The sequence below is a fragment of the Bison bison genome, unplaced genomic scaffold (genome assembly GCF_000754665.1).
Source record: "Bison bison bison isolate TAMUID 2011002044 unplaced genomic scaffold, Bison_UMD1.0 scf7180017864249, whole genome shotgun sequence".
NCBI classification, from domain to species: Eukaryota; Metazoa; Chordata; class Mammalia; order Artiodactyla; family Bovidae; genus Bison; species Bison bison.
In genome coordinates this window covers 788,341-810,697 of record NW_011494821.1, presented here as the reverse complement: position 1 = coordinate 810,697, position 22,357 = coordinate 788,341, and the positions used below count along the sequence as shown (strand labels likewise).

General features: G+C 55.3%; 1 protein-coding gene across 1 annotated transcript; it reads right to left on the bottom strand.

Moving 5' to 3' along the window:
• Window positions 1-379: 379 nt before the first annotated feature.
• On the bottom strand, window positions 380-22,345 carry KIF1C (kinesin family member 1C). The gene is made up of 23 exons (XM_010847413.1): window positions 22,315-22,345; window positions 20,533-20,653; window positions 20,152-20,283; window positions 19,677-19,753; window positions 19,150-19,329; window positions 18,476-18,541; window positions 17,917-18,095; window positions 17,715-17,826; window positions 17,252-17,329; window positions 17,036-17,101; window positions 16,869-16,944; window positions 16,296-16,374; window positions 15,959-16,104; window positions 14,819-14,988; window positions 14,581-14,660; window positions 14,377-14,452; window positions 10,228-10,307; window positions 9,302-9,396; window positions 5,637-5,720; window positions 5,066-5,252; window positions 4,848-4,920; window positions 3,171-3,785; window positions 380-1,613 (listed from the first exon to the last, which is right to left on the bottom strand). Exons 3-23 carry the CDS (start codon window positions 20,255-20,257, stop codon window positions 930-932), a joined length of 3,309 nt encoding a protein of 1,102 aa, XP_010845715.1. The 5' UTR covers window positions 20,258-20,283; window positions 20,533-20,653; window positions 22,315-22,345; the 3' UTR covers window positions 380-929.
• Between the last annotated feature and the right edge of the window lie 12 nt (window positions 22,346-22,357).

Sequence of the window (22,357 nt, the reverse complement as noted above, 5' to 3'; positions counted from 1 at the left end):
CCTTGCTCCCAAATCCCTCCATTTCCTGAGAACAGCTTGTTGGGTGTTAACAGGCTGGAACTCCCTTCCTCCCCTCTCATCCATCTCTTGCCTCCCTCCAGGACAATGACAGCAGTTTTGGAGACAGAGATGGAGATGCTAGGTAAGCAAAAATGAAAGGGATAAAAGGAATGGGTTACACACTCTCCAGAGAGAACACATGTTGAATTTTCTAGAAACTGTAATGGAAACACCCTTCTATATTAACCTGAATGGTGACTTCATGGGTGTACACGCATGCAAAAATTCACTCAGCTACACTTAAAGTTCTGTGCATTTTGCTTTGATATCATCCACACCTTCACTGAAAACCAAAACTGAACAACCACCAGCCGCAGGCTTCTCTGTTTGCTAGCTTTTATTGAAGGGTCCCACATCCTCACGGGACCCGAGCCAAACCAGAAACCAGACAGGTTTCCCCAAATATAGCAGGAGGCCTGGAAGGGGGAGGGGAATGACTTATGATCCCGCCACACCTCCCTGGAAACAGAAACCCACCACAGACAGACAGACAGACAGACAGGGGCCAGGACGGGGAGACCTCACTTCCCTCTAGGTTCTCTCCTTCTGCCCCAACTTGAAAAGAAAGTCAAACACTGACTACGCAGCACCCCAGCCCCCCACCCACCCTAGCAGCGTTTGTGGGACCTCCCCTGCAAGGGGGGCCCCGAGGCAGCTTCGCATCGCTCTCCTTCACTTTGGTTCGCTCCTGGCAGCTCCGTGCCCTTGTCCTTCCTCAGCCTCCGGCCCAGTCACCCCTACGTCTTCTATCACCTACTCAGACCTTCTCTCTCTCTTTCTCTCTTTTCTAGGGCCTCCCTGCCTCTGGGGAAGCAGTGTTCCTCCCAGCGAGGGGCCCCGCCAGGCCCTCTCTGCCCAGGATGCGGGGCTCACACGGCTGCCCCACTCTCCTTGAGGTCAGGGGCTGAGCGCTGCCGTCTCATTCTCGGGGGTGTAGTGTACGGGGGGTAGCGGGGCCCTGGGGGCCGCTGGGCTGGGTATGGCTGGGGCTGCTGGGGATAATAGTTGTGCTTTTTGGGCTGGAAGTGCTGGGGTTCGGGCTGCGCGGAACCCCCTCCCCGGGACCGGCCCCCTCCGTCCAGGGAGTTCCTGCGGGGACGGTGGGACCTGCGGGGACTTGGGGGCCTTCGCGCAGGGGTGGCCGGAGGTGGGGTGAGCTCCTCAGGGGGCTGGGGTGGTGCTGGGGACTCCCCGGCCCCTGCTCCCGGCCAGGACTCACGGTGCTGGGGGTTGCTCTTGAAGGGGAAGCGCAGTTTGCAGTCATGAGGGGGCACAAAGCGGGCGGGGGGTCTGCGCAGCCCCCCGCCCCGGCCCCCGGAGCCCTGCAGTCCCTGCAGCCGCAGCTGCTCCTGCTTGAGCCAGCGGAGGCGGCCCCGACGAAAGGCAGGGTCCTCCTCCATCAGCCTTGATACCCGCTCCCAGCTCGACAGGGGTGGTGAGGAGGGCCGGGCAGGGGGCGCTCGGTCACTGGGGGCTTCCTCCTCTGCTGCCTCAGACCCTTGGGGCTGGGCCCACGTGGTCTCACCAGCTTCTTCATTCTCATCCTCGTGATCCTAGGAGGGGTGAGAAGAGAGGGGGGATGTGAGGAGAGTGGCCTTCTGAAGACATACCGGTTCAGGAGGACATGTGGGAAGGCCCTGGAGCGGGTGGATGTCCAGGGTTCTGAGAGGGGCCTGGGGCTGAGGAAGCTGGAGGGACACTGGTTTAGGAGCCCAGACCCAGAGCCGGGTGGTCAGACCCAGTCCAGGTCGGCCACCTCCGAGCTGTGGATCTGAGTCATTGGCTTGTAACCTCTATGCCTCTGTCCTCACGTGCGACATGACGTCAACAATGACAGTACCTATGACTCGGGGCTGCTGTAAAACTACATGGGAAATTCCACGAGCCTCACCTAGCAGGCACTCAGCAAATATTGCTGAATAAATGACATGCCCTGGGGATACAGCAGTCAGTATCGGAAGAAAAATACCTGCCATCATTTCAGTGGACTTACACAACTGACAAATAAATGAGACAAATATATAGCACGGTATGTGTGCTGTACTTCCATAAAAAGCTGAACGTATGTATTCAAGTTATTTAATATATATTACTTATATCATATAGTGTAGAGAGTACCTACCATGTTGTAGATTTTATATAAATACAAAAATATATATTCACATGGAAAAGACCAGAACAAGGAGAGGGGACAGGAGGCCAGGGTGAGAGTAGTGGCAATGAAAGAACAGGAAGAGGTTCACTGAAACGTTATCATTTTAATGAACACCTCCTGAAGGAAGTGAGGGGTGAGCTATATAGTCTCAGTGAGGAAGGCGTTCTCGGCAGAGGGAACAGCAGATGCAAAGGCTTTGAGGAGTTCAAGGAACAGTAAGGACCCAAGGGTTTGGAGAGGGGAGAGTGAGGAGACAGGGGTAAGGGTTGCATGTGGAGTTGTAAGCCTTCAACAAGCATGACTGTCATCATGACCAGCTGCCTGTCATCCCCCTTCAGCAGGCAAGTGGAAACACAGCCGCAATTCTGTCTGTTGTGAGTAACCCCTATAGCTAGCATGATGCCCGGCACACCATAAACACTCAACTCTTGTTGACTGAACACATGCAAAACCGGGGTAGGTGGTAACACTATGGCTTACGGGGCCACTGTGAAGATTTACACAGTGACACAGGGGAAGTGCTCAGTACAGCAGCCACCGGAGTCGAGGGTCACCCAGGAGAGGGGTGCTTCTAAGAGTGAACAGTATGTGAACCCCCACTGAGTGGTAACGTAAGGGATTGTACCCTTTATATCAGTGGTTCTCAAAGTCTACTGCACTTCAGAACTACCCGGGCACTTGTTATAAATAAAGATTCATTTCTAACGCCCAAAGATGCTGCTTCAGTGGGTCTGGGGCAAAACCCAGGAATCTGCATTTTCAGTTAGGGCCCTGGTGGTTGTGAAGCAGGTGATTCACAAACTATGGTGAGAAGAGCTATGTTAAACGTCAATAAGATTCTTTTAAAGGCAGAGGAGAAAGGAGGTTGGACTCTGCAGTGGGAGGTTCTGGTTCTTACAGGGGAAGACAGTGGGCAGGGAGGACAGCGGGGAGAGGCTGGGCAGGCCTGTCCTACCTGTGTCAGGGGGATGACCCTCTCCATGCGAAGCATGCGGTCCCGCAGGGCCTGCAGCTCGCGGTCCTTGGTGCTGTTCTGCAGCTTCACCTCCTGCAGGATCCCCGTCAGCTTGTCAATGTGAGCGCGCAGGTCCTCCACCTCTGCGCCACGGGCTCCCTCCTCACTGCCGCCGCCTCCACCTCCGCCACCTTCTTCCTCGCCCACCGTGTCCCAGACGTCCCGGGCCACGGCCCTCCAGGCGTCCCCAGGCCCCTCAGGCTTGCCGTACGTGCGACAGAGCTCCCGCATCTTGAGGGCAGCCAGGGCCTCGATCTCAGCTCGCCCGTGGCGGAAGTCAGCCAGGGCCACCTCATAGCAGATCTCCTTCACAGCCTGCATCTTCAGGTCGGCCATGGTGGCCCAGCGGGGGTCTTTGCCCTGCAGCCGCCTCCGCTGGGGGATCTGGTACACCCTGCGGGGGGCCCTGCGCTTGCCGCTGCTGGGTAGGCCACAGCGCTTGACGATGGTCTGGACCGTGGTAGGGGGCAGCTGCTCACGCAGAGATGAGATGAGCCGCCAGCTCTCTTCACAGGAGCGCTTGTCGGAGTCATCCCCACTGTCAGAATCCGCATACTAGGGCCAGAGAGAAGGGAGACAGGTGGGGAGACAGCTAAGGACACCTCAGGGCCATGCATCCCAACAACACAGAAACACGGTGGTTAGAACTGTGCAGTGTGGGGCACAGGGCTTGATCTCTGCTTGTCTGCACAGCAGAGGTGATGATAGCACCTCTCCACAGGTACTTGGAGTGTGTGGTACGGTGGCTGGCACAGAGGAATTGAGTATAGCTAATAAGCTGCAGCCATGCCAAGTGTGGGTTTCATGTATATATCACTCAGGACGAGATTGAAGATTTAAAAGTAAAGTCCAAGGGACTTTCTTGTTGCTCCAGTGGTTAAGAATCCTCCTTGCAATGCAGGGGACACAGTTCCACCCTTGGTTGGGGAACTAAGATCCCACGTGCCATGGGTCAACTAAGCCCATTCGCCACTAGAGAACCTGTGCACTGCATCAGAAGATCCCACGTGACACACCTAAGACCCAGTGCAGCCAAATAAATACATATTTTAAAAAGTAAAAATAAAAGCAAGTCTACTCAAAGAACAATCTTAAATAAGTAACAGCTCGTGGGTGCATGCTCAGTCGCGTCACTCATGTCCGACTTTGTGCAGCCCCATGGACTGCAGCCCGCTGGCTCCTCCGTCCACAAGATTTTCCCGGCAACAATACCGGAGTGGGTTGTCAAGATCCTCTAGAGATCATCCCTACCCAGGGATCAAACCTGAGGCTTCTGAGTTTCCTGCACTACAGACGGATTCTTTACCACTGAGCCACCAGGGAAGTGACAGCACAGGTGGTAAAAATCATACAAGAGGCCCAGGATCAGCAAGAGTCCGGGAAGCCCCAGTCGCCTGGGAGAAACTCTCGCTCCTGGGATGTATGGGTTCTTCCCTGGGTTACATTTCTCTTCTGTCTCCTCCTAGACACCACCTCTATCCGCCAGCCCAGAGCCACTCCCTATTGTGACTCAGTGGGAGTCAGGCTGAAGTGCTGCCAGCCCACCTCCCACCCGCCTGTCTGCACTCCACGCCCCGCAACCCTCGCCTTCCCGACACGCCCCTGCCAGCCCCTCACCAGCCGCTGCTGCTCCAGAAGAAGGTCAGCCTCTTCCTTTTCCTTTCTGTACTGGTTCTCCAGATCCTGAAGCCTGGGTGTTGGGTGGGAGGGGAGGCAAAGCTGTGAGGTTCCCAAGCCACCTCAATGGGGCATCTAACAACCAGTAGATGCTGGGGGATGGGGGCCTGGGAGGAATGGCCAGGAGGGCCTGGTGCCTGATCACCCTCCCCACGCACCTCTTCTCCATCTCCAGCTTGATGTCGATGCCTTGCTGCTCCAGCAGTTCCTTCTGGGCAAAGTTCCAGTCAACAGGCTCGGAGGGCGGTCCTGGGGGTGGAGGGATCCCTCGCTCCCGCTCCAGCCGTGCCTGCTCCGGGTGATTGAAGCGGAACACGTGGTTCTTGCCCATCACAATCCTATTCCCTGGAGGAGGAAGGATGGAGATGTGGGCTCACTCCCCAGAGCAGGACCCCTTCCTCACGCCCTAGGTGTAAGGGGCCTTGCCCACCAATTGAAGGAGCCCACACACCATCTCTCCCTTCACCCCAAGTCCAGGGCGATCAGAGCCAAGGCTCCCCCAGTTGACCCTGGGAACTACCCTGTCCCTCAGAGTCACAGGAAGTCAGGAACTGGGCATCCTCTTCCTGTTGCCCTGAGGCAGCAAGACAAACCAAACCCTGGCTCCTCTCCCCTTCCCAGTCGATCTTCATATCCCACACTGTCTCCTATTTATCTCGAGTCCTGCCCAGGATTCACCCACGAAGCTCTTCCTTGCACAGCCAGGCCCCTCACTACACCCTCCTCTACCTGACTTCAGCACCACGGGCTCAGTCACAAGTTTCCCATTGACATAGGTCTCAGCTCCTTCACAGGGCTCCAGGGTGACCACCACTGAGGCAAGGAGAGAGAAGAAGGAGGGATCAGGCTCCAAGGGAAGAGGGGTAAGGTCACAGATTCCCACCCTGCATTCCCCCCCAAAACACACATGCACCCCAGTTCCACCCTCCAGTACCTGTTAGGGGTGCCATGGCCCCTCTGGTGGCAGGCAGCATGGGAAAGGAAGAGCAGAAGGAGGGTTAGAGCCCCAGCTGCAGCTCCCACGAGCCTCGGCGGTGGTGGGGGTGGGGGGTGCTGCCTGTTCACCCTCCACCAGCCTCTCCAGCAGTGGCTTAACAAGCCTGGAACTCTCAGAGGATGTGGTCTCTCAGGTCCAACTGGTCGGTGGGCCCTGTCTGTCATTCCTGCCATCCAGACGACAACTCACTCCCTCCTTCCCAAACAACACTGTGCCTAGCCAGGTCTGGATTCCTCCAGTAGGCTCCTAGCCCCACTTCTGTCTGAAGCAGCTTGCAAACTGCTACCTGACTAATCCTCTCAAGCCACAGTCCACAGATCCCTATCTTCATGGGATGAGATTAAAGTCAACCCAAGCCACAGTCTATCAAGGTACTCCTTGTACAAATCACAGAACCTTCCTCTTGTGGAACACAAAGATGCCTGAGGCAGCTCCCTGTCCTCAAGGACAAGTGCCCCATGGTCAGGGGCCCCTGAATTTCCAAGGTCCTGAATTTCTGTGACTCCTTAGTGGAGGGACACTGAGCAGTCACCCAATCTCTCAGAGCTCTACAATGGGATAACAAACTCTTTCCGTACAGAGTGGCTGAAAGGCTCAAACACAGTGATGCACGAAAATGAGTTATTTATGTTACAAGGAATAGAGAAACCAGAACAAATGGTAACATAAAGCAAAGATGAGCCTATGGGTACTGTGGGAGAACAAAAATAGCACAGAGGAACTTGGCTTACGGGCAGAGGACTGGAAATGATCATGGGAAAGTGCTAACTTTTGAGTTGATGCTCGAAGGGAAACTCAGATCAAGGGGCAGAAATGATGGAGAAGATGGCAGACAGATGGAATAAAACATAATTTGTGTCCAAGCCCAGTAATGGAAGGTGGTGGCAGAGGAGACGATGAGATGACTGTAAGGCCATGAGCTGGCTATTTTGCCCTTATTTCCCACCACACCCCAAATTCATCCATCCATTCCACAAATATACTGGGCCCCTATAATACACCAGGCACTATTTTAGGTCCTGGAAATACAGGAGATAAAAAACATAATTGCTTCTCATACAGACATCACTTCTACTTGGTAACACGATAAACAAGTAATTGAGCAAATAATCTAAAGTCAGGGTTGGGCGGTGATAGTTGTAATGGAAGGAAATGGGGCCAGGAGAGAACCCAGGTGAACCCGCAGAGATCTGAACTGAGGCAGCCAGGACTCACAACTCTGGCCCTACAGCCAGCCATGCTGCATCCCAACCCAGTTCTCCTGCTAGCTGTGTGTGACACGCTCAGTTGTGTCTGACTCTTTTGCAACACTGTGTGCTACAGCCCACCAGGCTCCTCTGTGGTGGAATTCTCCAGGTAAGAATACTGGAGTGGGTTGCTAGTTCCTCCTCCAGGGCATCTTCCCGACGCAGGGACTGAACCTGGGTCTCCTGCACTGCAGGACATTCTTTACCATCTGAGCCACCAGGGAAGCTAGCTGTGTGGTCTCAGGCAAGTTCCCCAACCCCAGGAACCTCAGCTCCCTCACCTGTGAGCTGTATGAAAAAATACAAGTACACGGTAAAAAGTAGTAACTATTCTTCCATGTTCATGACTGCATCCCTGCGGCCTGCTCTTCTCAGCCTGTCTTTGGTCTTAAGTCTGCTGTTAAGAGCAAAGGCCCAAACAGACTAACCCTTTACACAGCCCTCATCTTTGGGGAGGGCTTCCCAGGTGGCTCAGTGGTAAAGAATCTGCCTGCCAAGCAGGAGACTCACATTTGATCCCTGGGTTGGGAAGGTCCCCTCGAGAAGGAAATGGCCACCCACTCCAGTATTCTGGCCTGGGAAATCCCCTGCGTGCACAGAGGAGCCTGGTGGCCTAAAGTCCATGGTGTCGCCAAGAGTCGGACATGACCGAGCAACTAAACAATGTCTTTAGGGCATAGAACAGCTGCTGTTCTCACTGTGATGTAACCAATGTGTGCCTGTCTTCTTCCCACACACACTCTGAGCTCCCCCTCAAGGGTGGGTTGGCTCCAAGGGCCTTCTGTGGTTTCGGTATCACCCCAGAACACAGCTTGAGGGAACCACAGAACAGGAACTCGGCACTCACTCACTGGGCTGAACTGATTTAACAGTTCATAGCTCGCAATGCCGGAAGCGTGTGCCGCCACTGGGGACCCGAACCAGGCGATAATCCACTGACCCTGAACTGGAATGGAAGCTCACCTGGCAGCTGTTCAATCTGAGCTGCAGGCCGTGAGAATGCGTCTTTTCTTATTTTAAAACACATTCTGATATGCCCGTCTCCCATACCCCCACCCTACCCGCCATCCCCCATGCCTCGCTGAGGCACACAGCACCAGCTCGAGGTGACAGACAGCTCAGGTGTGACACAGCATGGACACCAAGGACTCAGGTGTGACACGGCCAGCCTCCCTGCCCAACTCGCTTCCCAGAGTTCCACTTCACTCGGACCCTGCTGCTGCTGCTAAGTCGCTTCAGTCATGTCAGACTCTGTGCGACCCCATAGATGGTGGCCCACTAGGCTCCCCCATCCCTAGGATTCTCAAGGCAATCACACTGGAATGGGTTGTCATTTCCTTCTCCAATGCATGAAAGTGAAAAGTGAAAGTGAAGTCGCTCAGTCGTGTCCGACCCTCAGAGATCCCATGGACTGCAGCCTTCCAGGCTCCTCCGTCCATGGGATTTTCCAGGCAAGAGTACTAGAGTGGGGTGCCATTGCCTTCTCCATCACTTGGGCCCAGTTGAATACAAATCAGTCCATTAAAAAAAAAAAATGACTGAACCAGAACAAAATGTGACCTCAGAACACACCCTAAGTGGTACTTCACCACGAGCGTTGTGGTACTACCTGTCAGACACACTGCTACCTGAGGGCTCGTGATTCCTACAAGCTTTTGCTGCTGTGGCCAGAAACAGCTAAAAACCTCTCAAAGTTTTACAGCCAAAAGGATACACACGTCAACTAACTGCCTAGAACATTTGCATTCATAGCTGGACAGGTAAGTAGGTTTTCAGAGATAAATTCAGATTTCCCACTGAAAAAGTACAGGTTTTCATAAAAAATGACCAAGGTGCTATTTGAGGCTAAAAAATCAAGCAAGAGGGCTGGATCTCCTCTTCCCCAAAATCCTACCCTCTGGACCCACAGTCTCCTGTTTCTGCCTTGGGGACCTTCACGACCCCTGCCCCTTGTAAACACTCTGCACCCTGAGGGTGGGTGCAGACAGCAGGGCCCCCATGGCTGACCAGGAGCTCGAAGCCCCTCTCAGGGTGGACACATCCCTCGCACACAGCCACACTCCGAGCCCGACCCAGGCCTCTGCATTCAGCGTGAGGGAGCGTGCTCTCTCCTTGTCTGGCCACTCCACTCTCACCCCCTCAGCCATTACCTTCTCCGTCTGACTGAGGGATGCTCCGGAATAGGCAATGTTGCTCCCGGATGAACTGCCCCGTCAGCTTGATGTCCACATCGACCTGGCCGACCCTGGGGAAGCAACGACCGACATTTTCTGAGCATGTGCCAGTCATACATATGCCAAGCCCCTTCTGAACCAAAATATTCATCTGACTCAATCAACCAAGTATAATTATTCCCATTTCGCAGAAGAGGAAGCTGAGGCTCAGAGAGATAAGTAACTTGCCCAAAGTCAGGCAGGCTGGCAGTGGTGAAACTGGGGTGTGAGCTCAGATCTGCCTGGCTCCAAGCCCGCATCTGTTATGTACTGTTATGTAGCAAAGAGGGAAGGGAACCTGCAGTGGGGTGGATGCTCTCAGTCTCAGTTCCCATATCCTTCCCATGATGATCACCAAGGACAGCTGAACAGCCTGTGGTGGAAGAGGAAGGAACACTCCCACCCACTTACCTCCAGGAGGTAAGAGAGGAGGCTCTGAGACCTGGGGGTTCATTAGCATTAGCCAGTGAAGCCACCTGCCATGTGGGCACTGTCCCTCAACAGCGTGGGGCCAGGGTCATGTTTCCCTTCACTCCCCCGACCCCAAGGGAAGGTTCCACTAACTGATGCCCAGGCGATGCTGCTGCAGAACCAGCATGTGGTGGTCGAGTTCCACCCGCTCTCTGCCACAGGAGATCAGGACCCAGCCACACCAGCGCTGGGCTTGTTTGGTCCCAGGAGGCGTGTCACCCCCACCAAAGGTAGGCTCAGCTGGTTCTCAGGAAGCCCAGAGAGCTAGCAGGGCTGCAGAAGAGCTGACCTGAGACCCAGAAGGTCCCCATGAGGTCACTCGGAAAGGCAGGTCCCTCTACAACCAACCTCCAAAAAGAGAGACCGTCCCACAGGCCCAGAGCAAAGGCTACCTGGTGACACCATCTTTGATGTGGTAGAGCAGACACTCAGACATCAGGGGGTCTTCATTCAGGTTCACCAGGTGCGGAGTCTGAGGGGGAGGGGGCAGCAGTCAGCAGAGGGCCGTCAGGAGGGAGGGAAGGCATTCTGGCAAACATCTCTGCAGGTGAGCTCTCCCAGCTCCTGCTGCCACTTATCTGACCCACCCAACCCTCTCCTCACACGCAAGACACCCCCACCCTTCTAGCTGCTTCCCAGGCCCCACCAGTCTTCCTGCAGGAAACCTTGGCAGCTACCTGCCCTTGCCCTGCTTTCCCTCTGGCCCCAGGCTCATCATTTCTTCCTTCAAAATACATCTTGCCACTTGTGGGGGTGGGAGGGGAGGTAACCAGAGAGGACTGCTCAGACCTCTCCTGCCCACACCTCAACTCCACCTACCTCGTCTGCTTTTGCAGCCTGTGCCTCTGGGCCTCCTCCACGGCTGGGCCCAGCTCACTTAGCCCAAGCCCCTTTCCAGGGCGTCCTCTCCCCTTCCGAGCTCCCACCCACTGGACTCTGAGCCCTCACTCCTGAAGCAGAGCTCCTACATCCCTGGCTGTCCTCCTACCTGGAACAGCCCCCCTCCCCGCCCCACCCCCACCCGTCAAAATCATTCATTTCCCATCCCTCTTGGTCTGTCTCAAATGCCACCTCTTGCACGAAGCTTTCCTAAGCCTTCCACCTGAACACAAGATCCCCTGCCTGTTCTCCAAGGAGTTACTGTGGCTCTAGGTGCAAGACCCTACTGAGGCGCCAGGCAGGACACAGAGATGAGCCAAACCCAAATGCTGCTGTCCCATCAGTCAGGAAATCAGAGTCAACAAGGGGAGATAAGACTGGGCGTGGAAACACCATCACAGGTGAGAAATGCACGTCTCACAGTAGACTTTCTGAACTTCTCATGCCCTCAATTAGCTCATTCATTCATTTATCCCACTGTATCCTGGAAGGGGCTTATACGCAAAGATGAGTACAGTGAAGACCAATGGGAGCTCAGGCGAGTCAGGGGAACTTCATGGAAAAGGCAGTATGGGACCTGGTCTCTGTCGATGAGGAGGACGTGAACATGCAGAAGGAGGGGTCTGAACAAAAGCAGGGAAGCCAGAAAGCGCAGGGTACGGGGGAAACGCCCAGAAGTCAAGGCCCCATGTTTCTCTGGGAGTTCCCCTGAACAGGAAGCCCAGGGCCATGTCCATAGTGGGTGTGATTAGTATCTATGTCCGATCCTCCACCAGGCTCCTCAACAATCATTCTCCAACACCTGCTCTTCTCCAGAAGGACGGTCCCATCCCTCTCAACCCTGCAGTGTCGGGCCTGCCTGGGAACGGCAAACACTGACGGGCCCTAGAAGCAGAAAGCAATCTGTCCCCTGGGAGAGGAGACACGATTTAGGACAGTGATTTTCAATCTCTGTTCAGCCCAGGAACCCTTTGTTCACATGAAACCTTACCAAGAGGCCTAACACATCAAGCAGATAAGCAGAGAGCTGCTCAGGTCGAAGTGGGGGTGGGGGACGCACAGTTCTGTCCTGCTCCCCACTCCCCCTATTTTGGCCCCGTGAAGGAAGCTCCCAGCCAGGTTTGAAGATGATCAACTTAAGAAAACCTTAGGCCTGGGGCAAGGTCCCAGAATGAGGGGGCTTTCCCAAAGGTTCCTGGCTCTCCCCAGGACAAACTGGAGCTTTGGCCCCAAAGACCGAATTCTTCACTGGACTTTTCCTAGGCTGGAGTCACCCCCACTAAACCTGTTTCTCCTGTGAGTCTAACAGCTTTTTCTCTGAAATCCACATGACTTTTAAACCCATGAGAAAGGGTTCATCTTCACCATCAGGAGAAAATGGAAAAGTTACCTCCTCTAAAACACCTTTTTTTTTTTTAACCAATCAGATTGGCAAAGATGAAAAAGGTGAAGAGGATAAATGAACATGAGTTCTAAGATATGTTGTTCTGGGAGTCTAAGTGGGCGTGGTTAATAATCTCTGGAGGCAAAACAGATCAAAACCTGACTGTTGGACCCCAAATCTCCACTTCTAGGAATTCGTTCTACAGACCACAAACTATTTTTAAGCCTATCTTCTATAAAATTGTTCATAGTATCAGAGAATGGGAAATGACCTAAATGTCCATCAGTAGGAAGCTGGTTAAAAAAAAAAAGTCATTTGATGTCTATACAATAGAATATCCTGACACTGTGGGGAAGAAAAAAACAACAGCAGACGGAACTATGATGCATTGTTATATGAAAAAAATAACATGTCAGGTATGGAACCAGTGCTACTGCAAAGAGAGAAGTGTGCCTGAGTATGTGGCTGGTTTTCTCTCACACACGCCTGCAGGCGTGGAGATGACCTCTAGAACACAGCGGAAGCCGCTAACAGGACTCGCCTCTGGGAGGGCAAGCTGAGGGTGGGAAGGAAGGTTTCCTTTCCACTCCATACAACTCACCGCATGTGAATGCCACCTTTACAAGAACAAAACAAAAGCCCCTCCCATTGGTCCCAGGCTTGAGCAGGTGGCATCCTGTGCGGTGAGAACCCTGTCAGTCTGTCCATGCCTCCCGACCTCTCCCCAGCCCTGCAGCTGCGGCAGAAGGTCCAGAGGTACCCGGCACCGCGAGGTGATGGATGGGCAAGCCACACTGAGAGCCTCTTTCCAGACCCTCCTCCCAGGTGTAGGCCTCCTGGGGACCCCACAACCCCAGGTACCTAGCCCCAGACCTGACCCCTCAGCCCTGTCGGCCCCCCTCCATCACCCACAGGCAGCTCTCTCGCTCCCCAGGCTGAGCCTCAGGCAAACCCCTCTGTTTGGATCCCGGTTCAGGGGTCCCTGCTTGCTCAGTCTCCCAGATGCCTTGTCCACCTGAAATTCGGAGGGGTCTCCTTCCAACAATCCACCGCCTGGAAAGGGTGTGTCACTCTTAGGGCCCGGTCCCATTATGCTTGGTACCAAGGCCCAGACAGGCATGACTCCCTTCTAGCGCTAGGACTGGAAGTTCCTGCTCTGCTCACTGGCCCCGGTACAGCTGTGCTGGCCCCAGTCCACTCTGGTTGGTGGGTCCTTGTGCTGTGCTGGTTGTTACAGGTTCTGAATATCATTTCTCCCTCCTCCAACCGAGCCTCATCATTCCTGCCCTGCTTCCTTCCTTCTTTTCTCACCACAGAGACTTTCTGAGCTCTGACTACACCACCGGCATATGCCAGGCCCCACTGGCGACAAGATTCCACATTTGCTCAGCCCCATGTTTTCCCTGCTCCCACCACCCCATCCATCTTTCAGGCTACACTTTCCAAACCACCTTCTCCAGGAAACCAGTTTCCACAAGTCTCCAGGCTGCACTGATACATCCATCTTTAAACCTTTTGCTGCCTTTCCAATCAACATCTTACAATTTAGTGCTCATTCTTCCTCTATTCCTTTACAGTCTTGTCTTCCCAAGCTAACTTTTCAAAACTTTCATTTTTTAGGTATGGGGTTTTGTTTGTTGAGTAGGTATCACACGCACAGGGTTGTTGTTATTTAGTCACTAAGTCATATCTGACTCTTTTCAATCCCATGACGGTAGCCCACCATACTCCTCTGTCCGTGGGATTTCCCAAGCCAGAATCCTGGAGTGGGCTGCCATTTCCTACTCCAGGGGATCTTCCCGACTCAGGGATTGAACCTGCATCTCCTGTATTGCAGGCGGATTCTTTTTCACTGAGCCACCAAAAGTAGATCACATGCACAGAGTATAAAATCCAAATAATACAGAAGAGCACATTGTGGAAAAGTCACTTTCCCAATCAACCTATATTCTCCCCAGCCTCTCCCTTCCTAGGATAACCACCATAACCAGTTTCTTATGAATCCAGAAACACACGCTATGCGTGAACTCACACACATGTGTGGGCTTCTGTCTGTCAATACCTAGTTCTTCCCTGGCATCCTTCTGTGGTCCCTAGATGGATGGACAGGGACAGCCTGATAACACAGACAGCAGGTGGCAGGAGTAGGAACAGAGAAGATGGAGGGCCAATTCAGAGACGTCAGAAAGCAGAGTTAGAGCTCACTACCCTGCCACCCCAACCCTCTTCTCTCAGCACCCAGAGTCTCCCAGGCCTCCTCATTCAGCCCCTCACTCACCTTCTTTGGAGAGAAGACGCCCACGGTTCCCCCGTCTTCCCGGACAGCCACTCCCATCTCAGCCAGCAGTGCTTCTCTGTAGGCACAGGAGAGGCGGATATTGGTCTTGTCCTCAGGACCCACAAACCCGTTCCGGGCAGGGCCCGACCTCCCCTCCCCACCCAGCTCCTGCCGGGGCTCCAGCTGTGGGCCCCACCCCCACACCTCTCCATCCTCAAGGCCTCCGTCTTACGGAGTTTCTCCTCCCAGGTTTCATTCAGCTCAGCGATAATCTTCTCTGTCTCCTGCGGGCACAAACAGGCAGGATCAGGACAGTCTGGGACAAGCCCTCCCAGGGGGCCATGCTACTCCAAGGATGCCTTCTTCCTCTTGGACCTTGGCTTTGGAGAAAAAACTCCCAGTGGCCCCCAGGCCCCGCCCCTTCTCTGCTCCAGCATCCCACCTGCAGTCTCTCCATGGCCTCCTCAGGCCCAATCTGGGGCTCAGCATTAGGGGAGAATGAGGGCTCAAGCTCCCCATTGTGAGCTGCGGGGGATGAGGGCGAAGCTGGGGCAGAGGGTGACAACAGAGCCGGCAAAGCACCTTCGGGACTCCCCTCGTCCACCTTCCGGCCTAGGAAGGAGAAAGAAGTAAAAGGAGGCTAAGGAAAGATGCATCTGACAAGAAACAGAGATCTCACACCAGACCAACCTGTAAGGACCACAGAAGACATATGGTCCACTCCCACCAAGTGGAAAGCCTTCCTACTACAGCCTTGACGAATGGACACTGAGTCTCTGCTTGTTCCCCTCCAGTGATGGAGAGCTCAATAGTAAACAAGGCAGCCAGTTCCTTCTACTGCTAGTTGACATGCACTATCAGAAAGTGCTTTGCTGTGTTGAGCTGAAATCTGAAATGTACCCGTTTCTAGTGCTGCCTTCTGGGATGAGAGGGACTACACTTTTTTTTTCTTGTGCAAGACTACCCTTCAAATGTGCAGAGGCCAACATCGCATCTACCGTCTCTTCCCAAGAACGCTTATTTTCCCCATCATGCCCCTGAGCACCCTGACTCCTCAAAGGGATGGACCCCAAGACTGAATGCAAAACCCACACTGGACACAGTTAACATGGATCACAGATTCTCTAATACAGATGCCATTTCGGGGTAGAGAGGCCAAGCCTCACACTTCAGAAACTACTCCAAGTTGACCGTAATTAAGTTTACAATCAATTTAATTCCCAATGTTTCACAAGAATTCCTGTCAAAGCAGATGCCCAGCAGTCTATTCTTAATGACTTACAGTGTAAGTCACAAATGCATGACTGGCTATTTATTCCTGCTCCTATTATTTCAGTAGTTCCAGGAGCCTGTCAAGGTCCCTCTGAATCCTGCCTGCCCCTCCTTGGGAGGACCTGTCCCTCCCAGCTGTCACATCTGAAGGCATGATCTGTCACCTCTCCATATCTGCAGCTAAGTCATGGGGCACATACGGGCTTTTCTGGGTAGTGGTCCCTCCCTGGCTCCAGGCCTGGACAAAGGCAAATCAGGAGGGATGAGGTGGGCCCAGGGGCCTCCCGAGCCACTCCTCCCAGAGGCCCACCTCCCAGGGCCGAGGCGGAGAGCCCTTGAGCCATGAGCAGCTCCCGCAGCCGGGCCACCTCTTCCTGCAGCTCCCGGATTAGCCGGGCGTTAGGGTCCTCATTGATGACGGCGTTGCAGCGGATCTGCTTGGTGCGGTCAGCATACCTGGGTGAGGAGGGAGGAGCGGGACCAGTGAGGGCCAGACACAGGCGACCCTGGTCTGCTGCCTGATGCCCTCTCTCCCTTCCACGTTTCCTCACAGTGGGGTAGAGTTGAAGGTCAGCCCTCTCTCATGCACAGGCTCCTGAGGCTCCTGGCACTTCTCATGTCCCACCCCAGCCCTGCCAGAGCCCCACCTGAGGGTGCTAAGAGTCTCTTCATAGTTGATGTCCGCGGGGCTCAGGGCTGCAATCATTGCTGTGCGGGAATTCCCACCTGTGAATGGAGAGCAAGGGAAAGCTTAAGCCGGGCGGAGTTCTAAGAAAAGTCAGACTGGGTCTCAGGGGCAGGGGGGCCTCACTACCCAGGCAGGGGTCTGAGAGGGTCACTGTTCAAGGTAAGGTGAAGCTAAGAGTTGAAGCTGATCATGAAACTGACGATCAGAAGAAGTGGGGACATCAGACATCTGTGGGATGGTCAGAGGTCAGGGAGAGGAGGATGAAATCAGAGGCGGCTGTGGGGTCTGAGGGTTCACAGGGAGCCCCAGGTCAGTGAGGCCCGTGGCTTGGCAAGGAGGGTACGACCTTGATCTCAGAATGAGGACACTGTCTAAAGGATGCCCCGGGCTCAGGTGGGGAGTCAGGGGACAACTGAAGGACTTGAGGTCCCAGGGACGGCAGTGGGTCTGGTCAGATGCATCAACAGGGGTTAGCAGGACTGGTGGCAGGGTCGGCAGAGAAAGAGAGAGAGAGAGAGGAGGAGTCCCTCACCCAGATTCTCCTTGAGCAGCCAGGTAAGCACAGAGTCCCTGTAAGGGATAAAATCTGACTTCCGCTTCTTTGATTGCTGAAGGACGGAAGGAGGAAAGGGGGTCAGGGTGGCCACCTGCTTTGTTCACTTTCCCAGAGCCCCTTCTCCTCCCACGCCCAGCTCTCACCATGTCCGCAAGGGCCGAGATCACCTTCCCCAGAGTAGTTAGGGACTTGTTGATGTTGGCGCCTTCCTGGTGAGAGGAACGTGGGGAATGAGGCCCTCTTCTCCCACTCCGATTCCCTTCGCCCCTCCTCCCCACAGCCAGAGCCCCACGTTACAAGCAGAAACCACCTCCCTCAGCGCCCAACATGGCCCTGTCCGTCCCTCCCAAGCACCTCACCTTTAGGCGCATGCCCCGGGCCCCTGAGGAGTCGGCCCGCTCGCTGCCAGCAAGGTCCACCAAACTGATCTTACTGACCTGGTCAGAGGAAGGAAGCAGGAGGTGACTGGGCAGTTAGTGGGGAATAGAGAAAGCCAGGAATGGGGGAGGGAGAGGGAACAGGTAAGAAGACAGTGAGGGCTTAGTTACTTGTCCATTTGTTCATTTATTTGTTTACGATGTTCACATGCCCTCTGTGTGCCAGGACAAGGCACAGTGGGCTCCAAGCTCTGCCCTGATGAATCTAGCAAGAAGGACATACACTCAAACAGGAGACTGCATCCCACTGATCTGATGGAGGAAGCACAGGGCAGGGGCCATGGGAGCCCAGAGGTGGCCCTCGACCAAGCCTGGGCAGGGAGGGAGGACACAGGGCCCACTGATCTCATCTCTGTCTCTGTGACCAGGCGGGAGGGGGCCCTACCTTCTCTGAGTCCAGTCCAGTGAGCTGGTCGTGACAGCGCTGCGTGAAGACAATGGTGAAGACAGCGTGGGAACGGCTGCTGGTCTCATTCATGTTGGTGGCAGCCACGGTCCTGGGTAGGGGAGGGAGTGATCAGTGGGTCCTGCCCCACACCTTCCTAACCCCGGCTCCCTTACCCCTGCACCCCGTCAGCCCGCCTCACCGCGCCTTATTGCCACAGTCCATGAGGTCAGCAATGTCAGCGTAGGAGGTCACAGCCAGTTTAGACAGGTCCTGCACATAGGGGCCCAGGATGGGGTGCTCTCGGACCCGCAGAGAGCCCCGACTCTTGGGGTTCAAGAGGTCTCGTACCCTCTCGCAGTAGATCTCCATGTAGCTCACCTGAGTCAGAGGAGCAAACTAAACACCACAAAGCTAACAACCATACCCAGTGTAAAACTTACTGTGGACTCCCACTGGATACAACACAGGTAACACTGAGCGTTTACTATGTTTACCCTGCATTGCTAAGCATTTTACAAGCACAAGCTCACCCGATCCTCGCAATAACCCTAGGAGGGGACCCCTGATCATTATCATTTTAGACAAACATCCTCAGGAGCCGAAAGAGAAATTGTTTGACTAAAGCCGGCAGAGCCTAGAATAGATCCCAGGCTGCCTGACTCCAAAGATGCCCTTGGTCTTAATCACCCTGCTCACCTCCTCCCTACCCAGGGGACACTGTGTACCACCTCCAGCCCCCTCCCAAGACCTGGGCTTACCTCCACAGAATAGGATAGCTCAGCGCTCTGGTTCTTACTAACACGAGAGAAGAGGTCCTCACAGAGCTGGAGGGGGACACAGAGAGGCACAGAGATGCTGCTGTTTACGGCACACCTGCGAAGCCCAGCACCAGCCAGGCCAGGTCTCAGGTGACCCTGTTTAACCCTTACCACAGCCCCAAGGAAGGGATGGGATCATTTGCATTTTACAGAAGGGAGAGTCACCTCTGAAAGGTTGGCTTGCCCAGGATCTCAGGCTAGTATTCAGTGAGCCAAAATGCAAACCCAGAGCCCATGTGCAAGGCCACAGTGCTGCAGTCAGGAAGAATATGGGTCAATTCTCAGCTATCCACAACTGATTTTTCCTATGGTCAATGCCTTGACTACACCAGTCTACAGCAGAACTACACTCGCAAGTAATTCCGAGACAAGGTAAGATGGCAGAAACTGGTAGAAGCAAGCTTCAGACTCAGGGCTCTCTGCCACCAAAGCAGTGGCTCTTCTCACTGAGCCCTCTTGGCCCTAATGTCCAGGCTGTGGCCAACCTCAACCCCCATCACCTTCCCTATTTCTGAGGACCTCAGAGAGCCGTCACCCTGAGACCCGGACCTTCCTCCCCTAGAGGCAGCTGAAGATGCTCCTGCCTCGGCCTCCCTGCCAGGCCCCGTGAGTACCTGGGGCACGATGCCCTGCTGCCCCGGCTCCTGCCGCCCCATCATGGTGTAGGACTTCCCAGCCCCCGTCTGCCCATAGGCAAAGATGCACACATTGTAGCCTTCAAAGGCATGCAGCAGCATCTCCTCTCCAATGTCCCGATACACCTGCTGCTGAGATGCAAACTGGGGGTCCTCCGCCTAGGTGAAAGGGGGCAAGAGAGACAGCAGGAACCCTACATGACTCTGTCCTTGGTATCCAGGTGCCCAAAGGTCCTGTGTGCTCCCTACCCCCATCACGGTCCTGATTATCCCAGAAGATCCCATCTGGTCTCCTGCTGGTCCTCATTACCCTGGGGACTCTGCCTCCCCCTCCCAGTCCAAGTCACAGGCACAGGGTCCTACCCCCTGTGCCTACCCCCACCCACAGGTGCTGGTCCTCCCAACCCATCCCCTGGAGGTCCAATTGCCTAGCAATGCCCCCTTCCCCAGGACCTAAAGCCCCTGTCCCTCATTGCTTAGCTCTTCCCCCAGCCCAGCAACCTCACCGAAGTGTGTGACCAGTAGGAGTAATCGAAAGTGAAGCTTTTGGGGGCATCCTTGCTCTGTTTGGGATTGATGATGGCTGAGAGCAAAGGAAGTAAGGCCAAAGTCAGGTACTCCCAACCTCTGCCCACTCCCCACAAACCCCTAGAATCCAGGTATCCCATTCTCCACCTCTATCCTAATTCATCTCTCCCCTTTAACACTCCCCACCCCCTCCAGGCACCAAAGCTAATTTTGGCTTCCCAGGACCCGCCCCCCCTCCCGGCTGCCTCCCTGGATTGGGCAATGGAGGGCTTCAGGCCAACATTCCCCCTCCCAGGGACTGGGAGCATGGAAAGGCCAGCCCCTGTCCTTACAACTAGCACCTGCTCTGTGCCCAGCACAGCCCTCCTCCCGGTTCGGCCCAGCAGGCCTGGCCGGTATAGTGGGCCTAGCTTGCCCTGCCTGTGCCCAGCCGGGCCCTTGGGACTCACTCACAGGTGGTGCTGCCCTGCATGCTGACCACACACTTGGCATCCTGGCTGGTCTCACGGGCATTAAAGGGCCGAACTCTCACTGCCACTTTCACTGAGGCGCCAGCCATGGCTCCAGTACGCCCACCCTCCTCAGCTGGAGAACAGAGACAGAAGAGGTGTCAGAGTGGCTGGGGGACCCTGATGTCACCTCCCAGCTTCTCTCAGGAACCAGCCTCTCCACCCCGTCCCGTCCCCGGCTATCCAGCCCCTGAAAGACCTAGTTTGTGTTCCCCTGGCCTTCCTCCCCAATGTCACTCTCCTTGGGGACTCCCGGAGGTGCGCCTGCGTCTCTCCCCAGCCATATCCCAGCTCAGAAGGACCTGGGTTGTCACCCCAGAGTTACCTGGCGTCCTGGCCCCAGACCAGGGGAGCTGTATCAGTTCTGGCTGCCACCGGCCCTCGTAGGAGGAGCCCCATCCTACACTGGGGGCCTGGCCGCGCCAGCTGGGGCTGTGGGGAAAACCCTGGTTGTGGGGGAAGAGTGGTTAGGAGGCACCAATGGCTCCAGAGGTGTGTCTGGGCTGCCAGGGTTGGAGGGCAAGGGGTAGGGGGTAATATCACAAAAAGTGAGGCCGGCTGTCCCTCTGGAGTGGCCAAATGCAATGTGAATCCAAGGGCAGGGATGGTGATATTTTTATTCCTCGTCACTCACAAGTGTACTGGACGTTCAGATAGAGAAGAGAGAAAGAGGCTGGACAGAGGACAATTGAGACACATGGTCAGAGACACTGAGGCCGGTGGGAAGCAGGGGCAGAAAGTCCCCGACACCACGACACCAAGAAAACCAGAGCGACCAAGACTGAGATTATGCTACAAGGGAAATAATGGAAGAAATGGAAATGAAGACCTAGAGGACAACAAACACAGAAATGTTCAACAGGCAGTACTAAAGCACAAACTGGAAGCCCAGAAATGAGATGAGAGAAAATCCCAAACATAAGACCTGCCCTAAAATTCCCCAACAGGGTCAGTCAGGGAGAAGTAGAAACCAGTTCCCACCTAAGGTCCATGACCTGCACACAGAGGGAAGGACTGCTGATGGTCAAAGTCCAATGGCTGGAGGTCCAGCCCAGAACTGGGCTCCATAGGGCCTGCCTGTAAGCCCCAAACCCCTTGCCCAGCCCCCAGCACTTCCTCCTTAGGATCCAGGACAATGGGCAGGAGAGGGTGGGGTTATCCTGTAACCATCCTACCATCCCCCAGGGTCCTCTGTTAAGGATCCAGAATACCTGTGTTTAGGGGAAGTAGGGTACCCCTGAAAAGGGAGAGAAGGGAAAGGAAGCAGGCAGGTCCCAGCTCCAGCCTGGGGCTAGAGCGATGGCGTCCACTGTCCTGGGGAAGGTGCCAGGCTGGAGCCCAGGAATGTGGGTGATCTGGTGCCCACACCCAGGGAGGAGAAGCTGAGCAGCCCACACCCACGGACAACAGGGTGGAGGGTTGTGAATACAGATCAGGGATGCTGGGTCCCCCTTCTGTGGCCCTCGAAGGGCCTCAAACCCCTGTCCTGCTGGGCCGCACCTCACCAGCCTTTCTGGCCAGGGCATGGGAGGGGTGAGAGGGCTGGTCTGTCCAGGACAGGAAGGGAGTAGCTGAAACCACAGAGGCTGTCTAGGGGAAGAACAGCCCTGACCCCCAGACCCTGACTAGGGGACGGAAGGGACACACTGTGGTGACGCCCTGACAGCTTCTGGGACTGGGAATGGGGTGGCACTGCTGGGGGCCTGTGGCGTAAAGGACTCAGAGAGAGGTACAGGGGTCGGCCGGTGCACTGTATAGGGGCCCGGGGGTACCGGGAGAAGCCGCGGCTGGAGTGAGGCCGACTGACCCCAAAGAGGTCCTCGGGCCACCTGCACCTTGCCCGCCCCGCAGTTTTCACACAGGCCCCCGGCTCGGCCTTTCTGGGCGGCCATGCGGATCCTGTCCTCCAGACCAGCCAACCGACGGCCGGCCCGGGCCTGGCACCTCTCTGCGCCTCCGCGGGACAAACAGCTCATGATCCCGGCTCCCGCGGCCAGCCGGCCCCCACCGAGTGGTGCAAACCGGGACCCCGGCTCCCCGCCCCCCTGCCCGGCACATTCCTCCGCGGGCGTCCCCTCCCTCACCCCCCCGCTTCCCCAGCTCTCACCTCGTCGCCGCGGGGCTCCCGGAGCAGATCGGAAGAGCACACG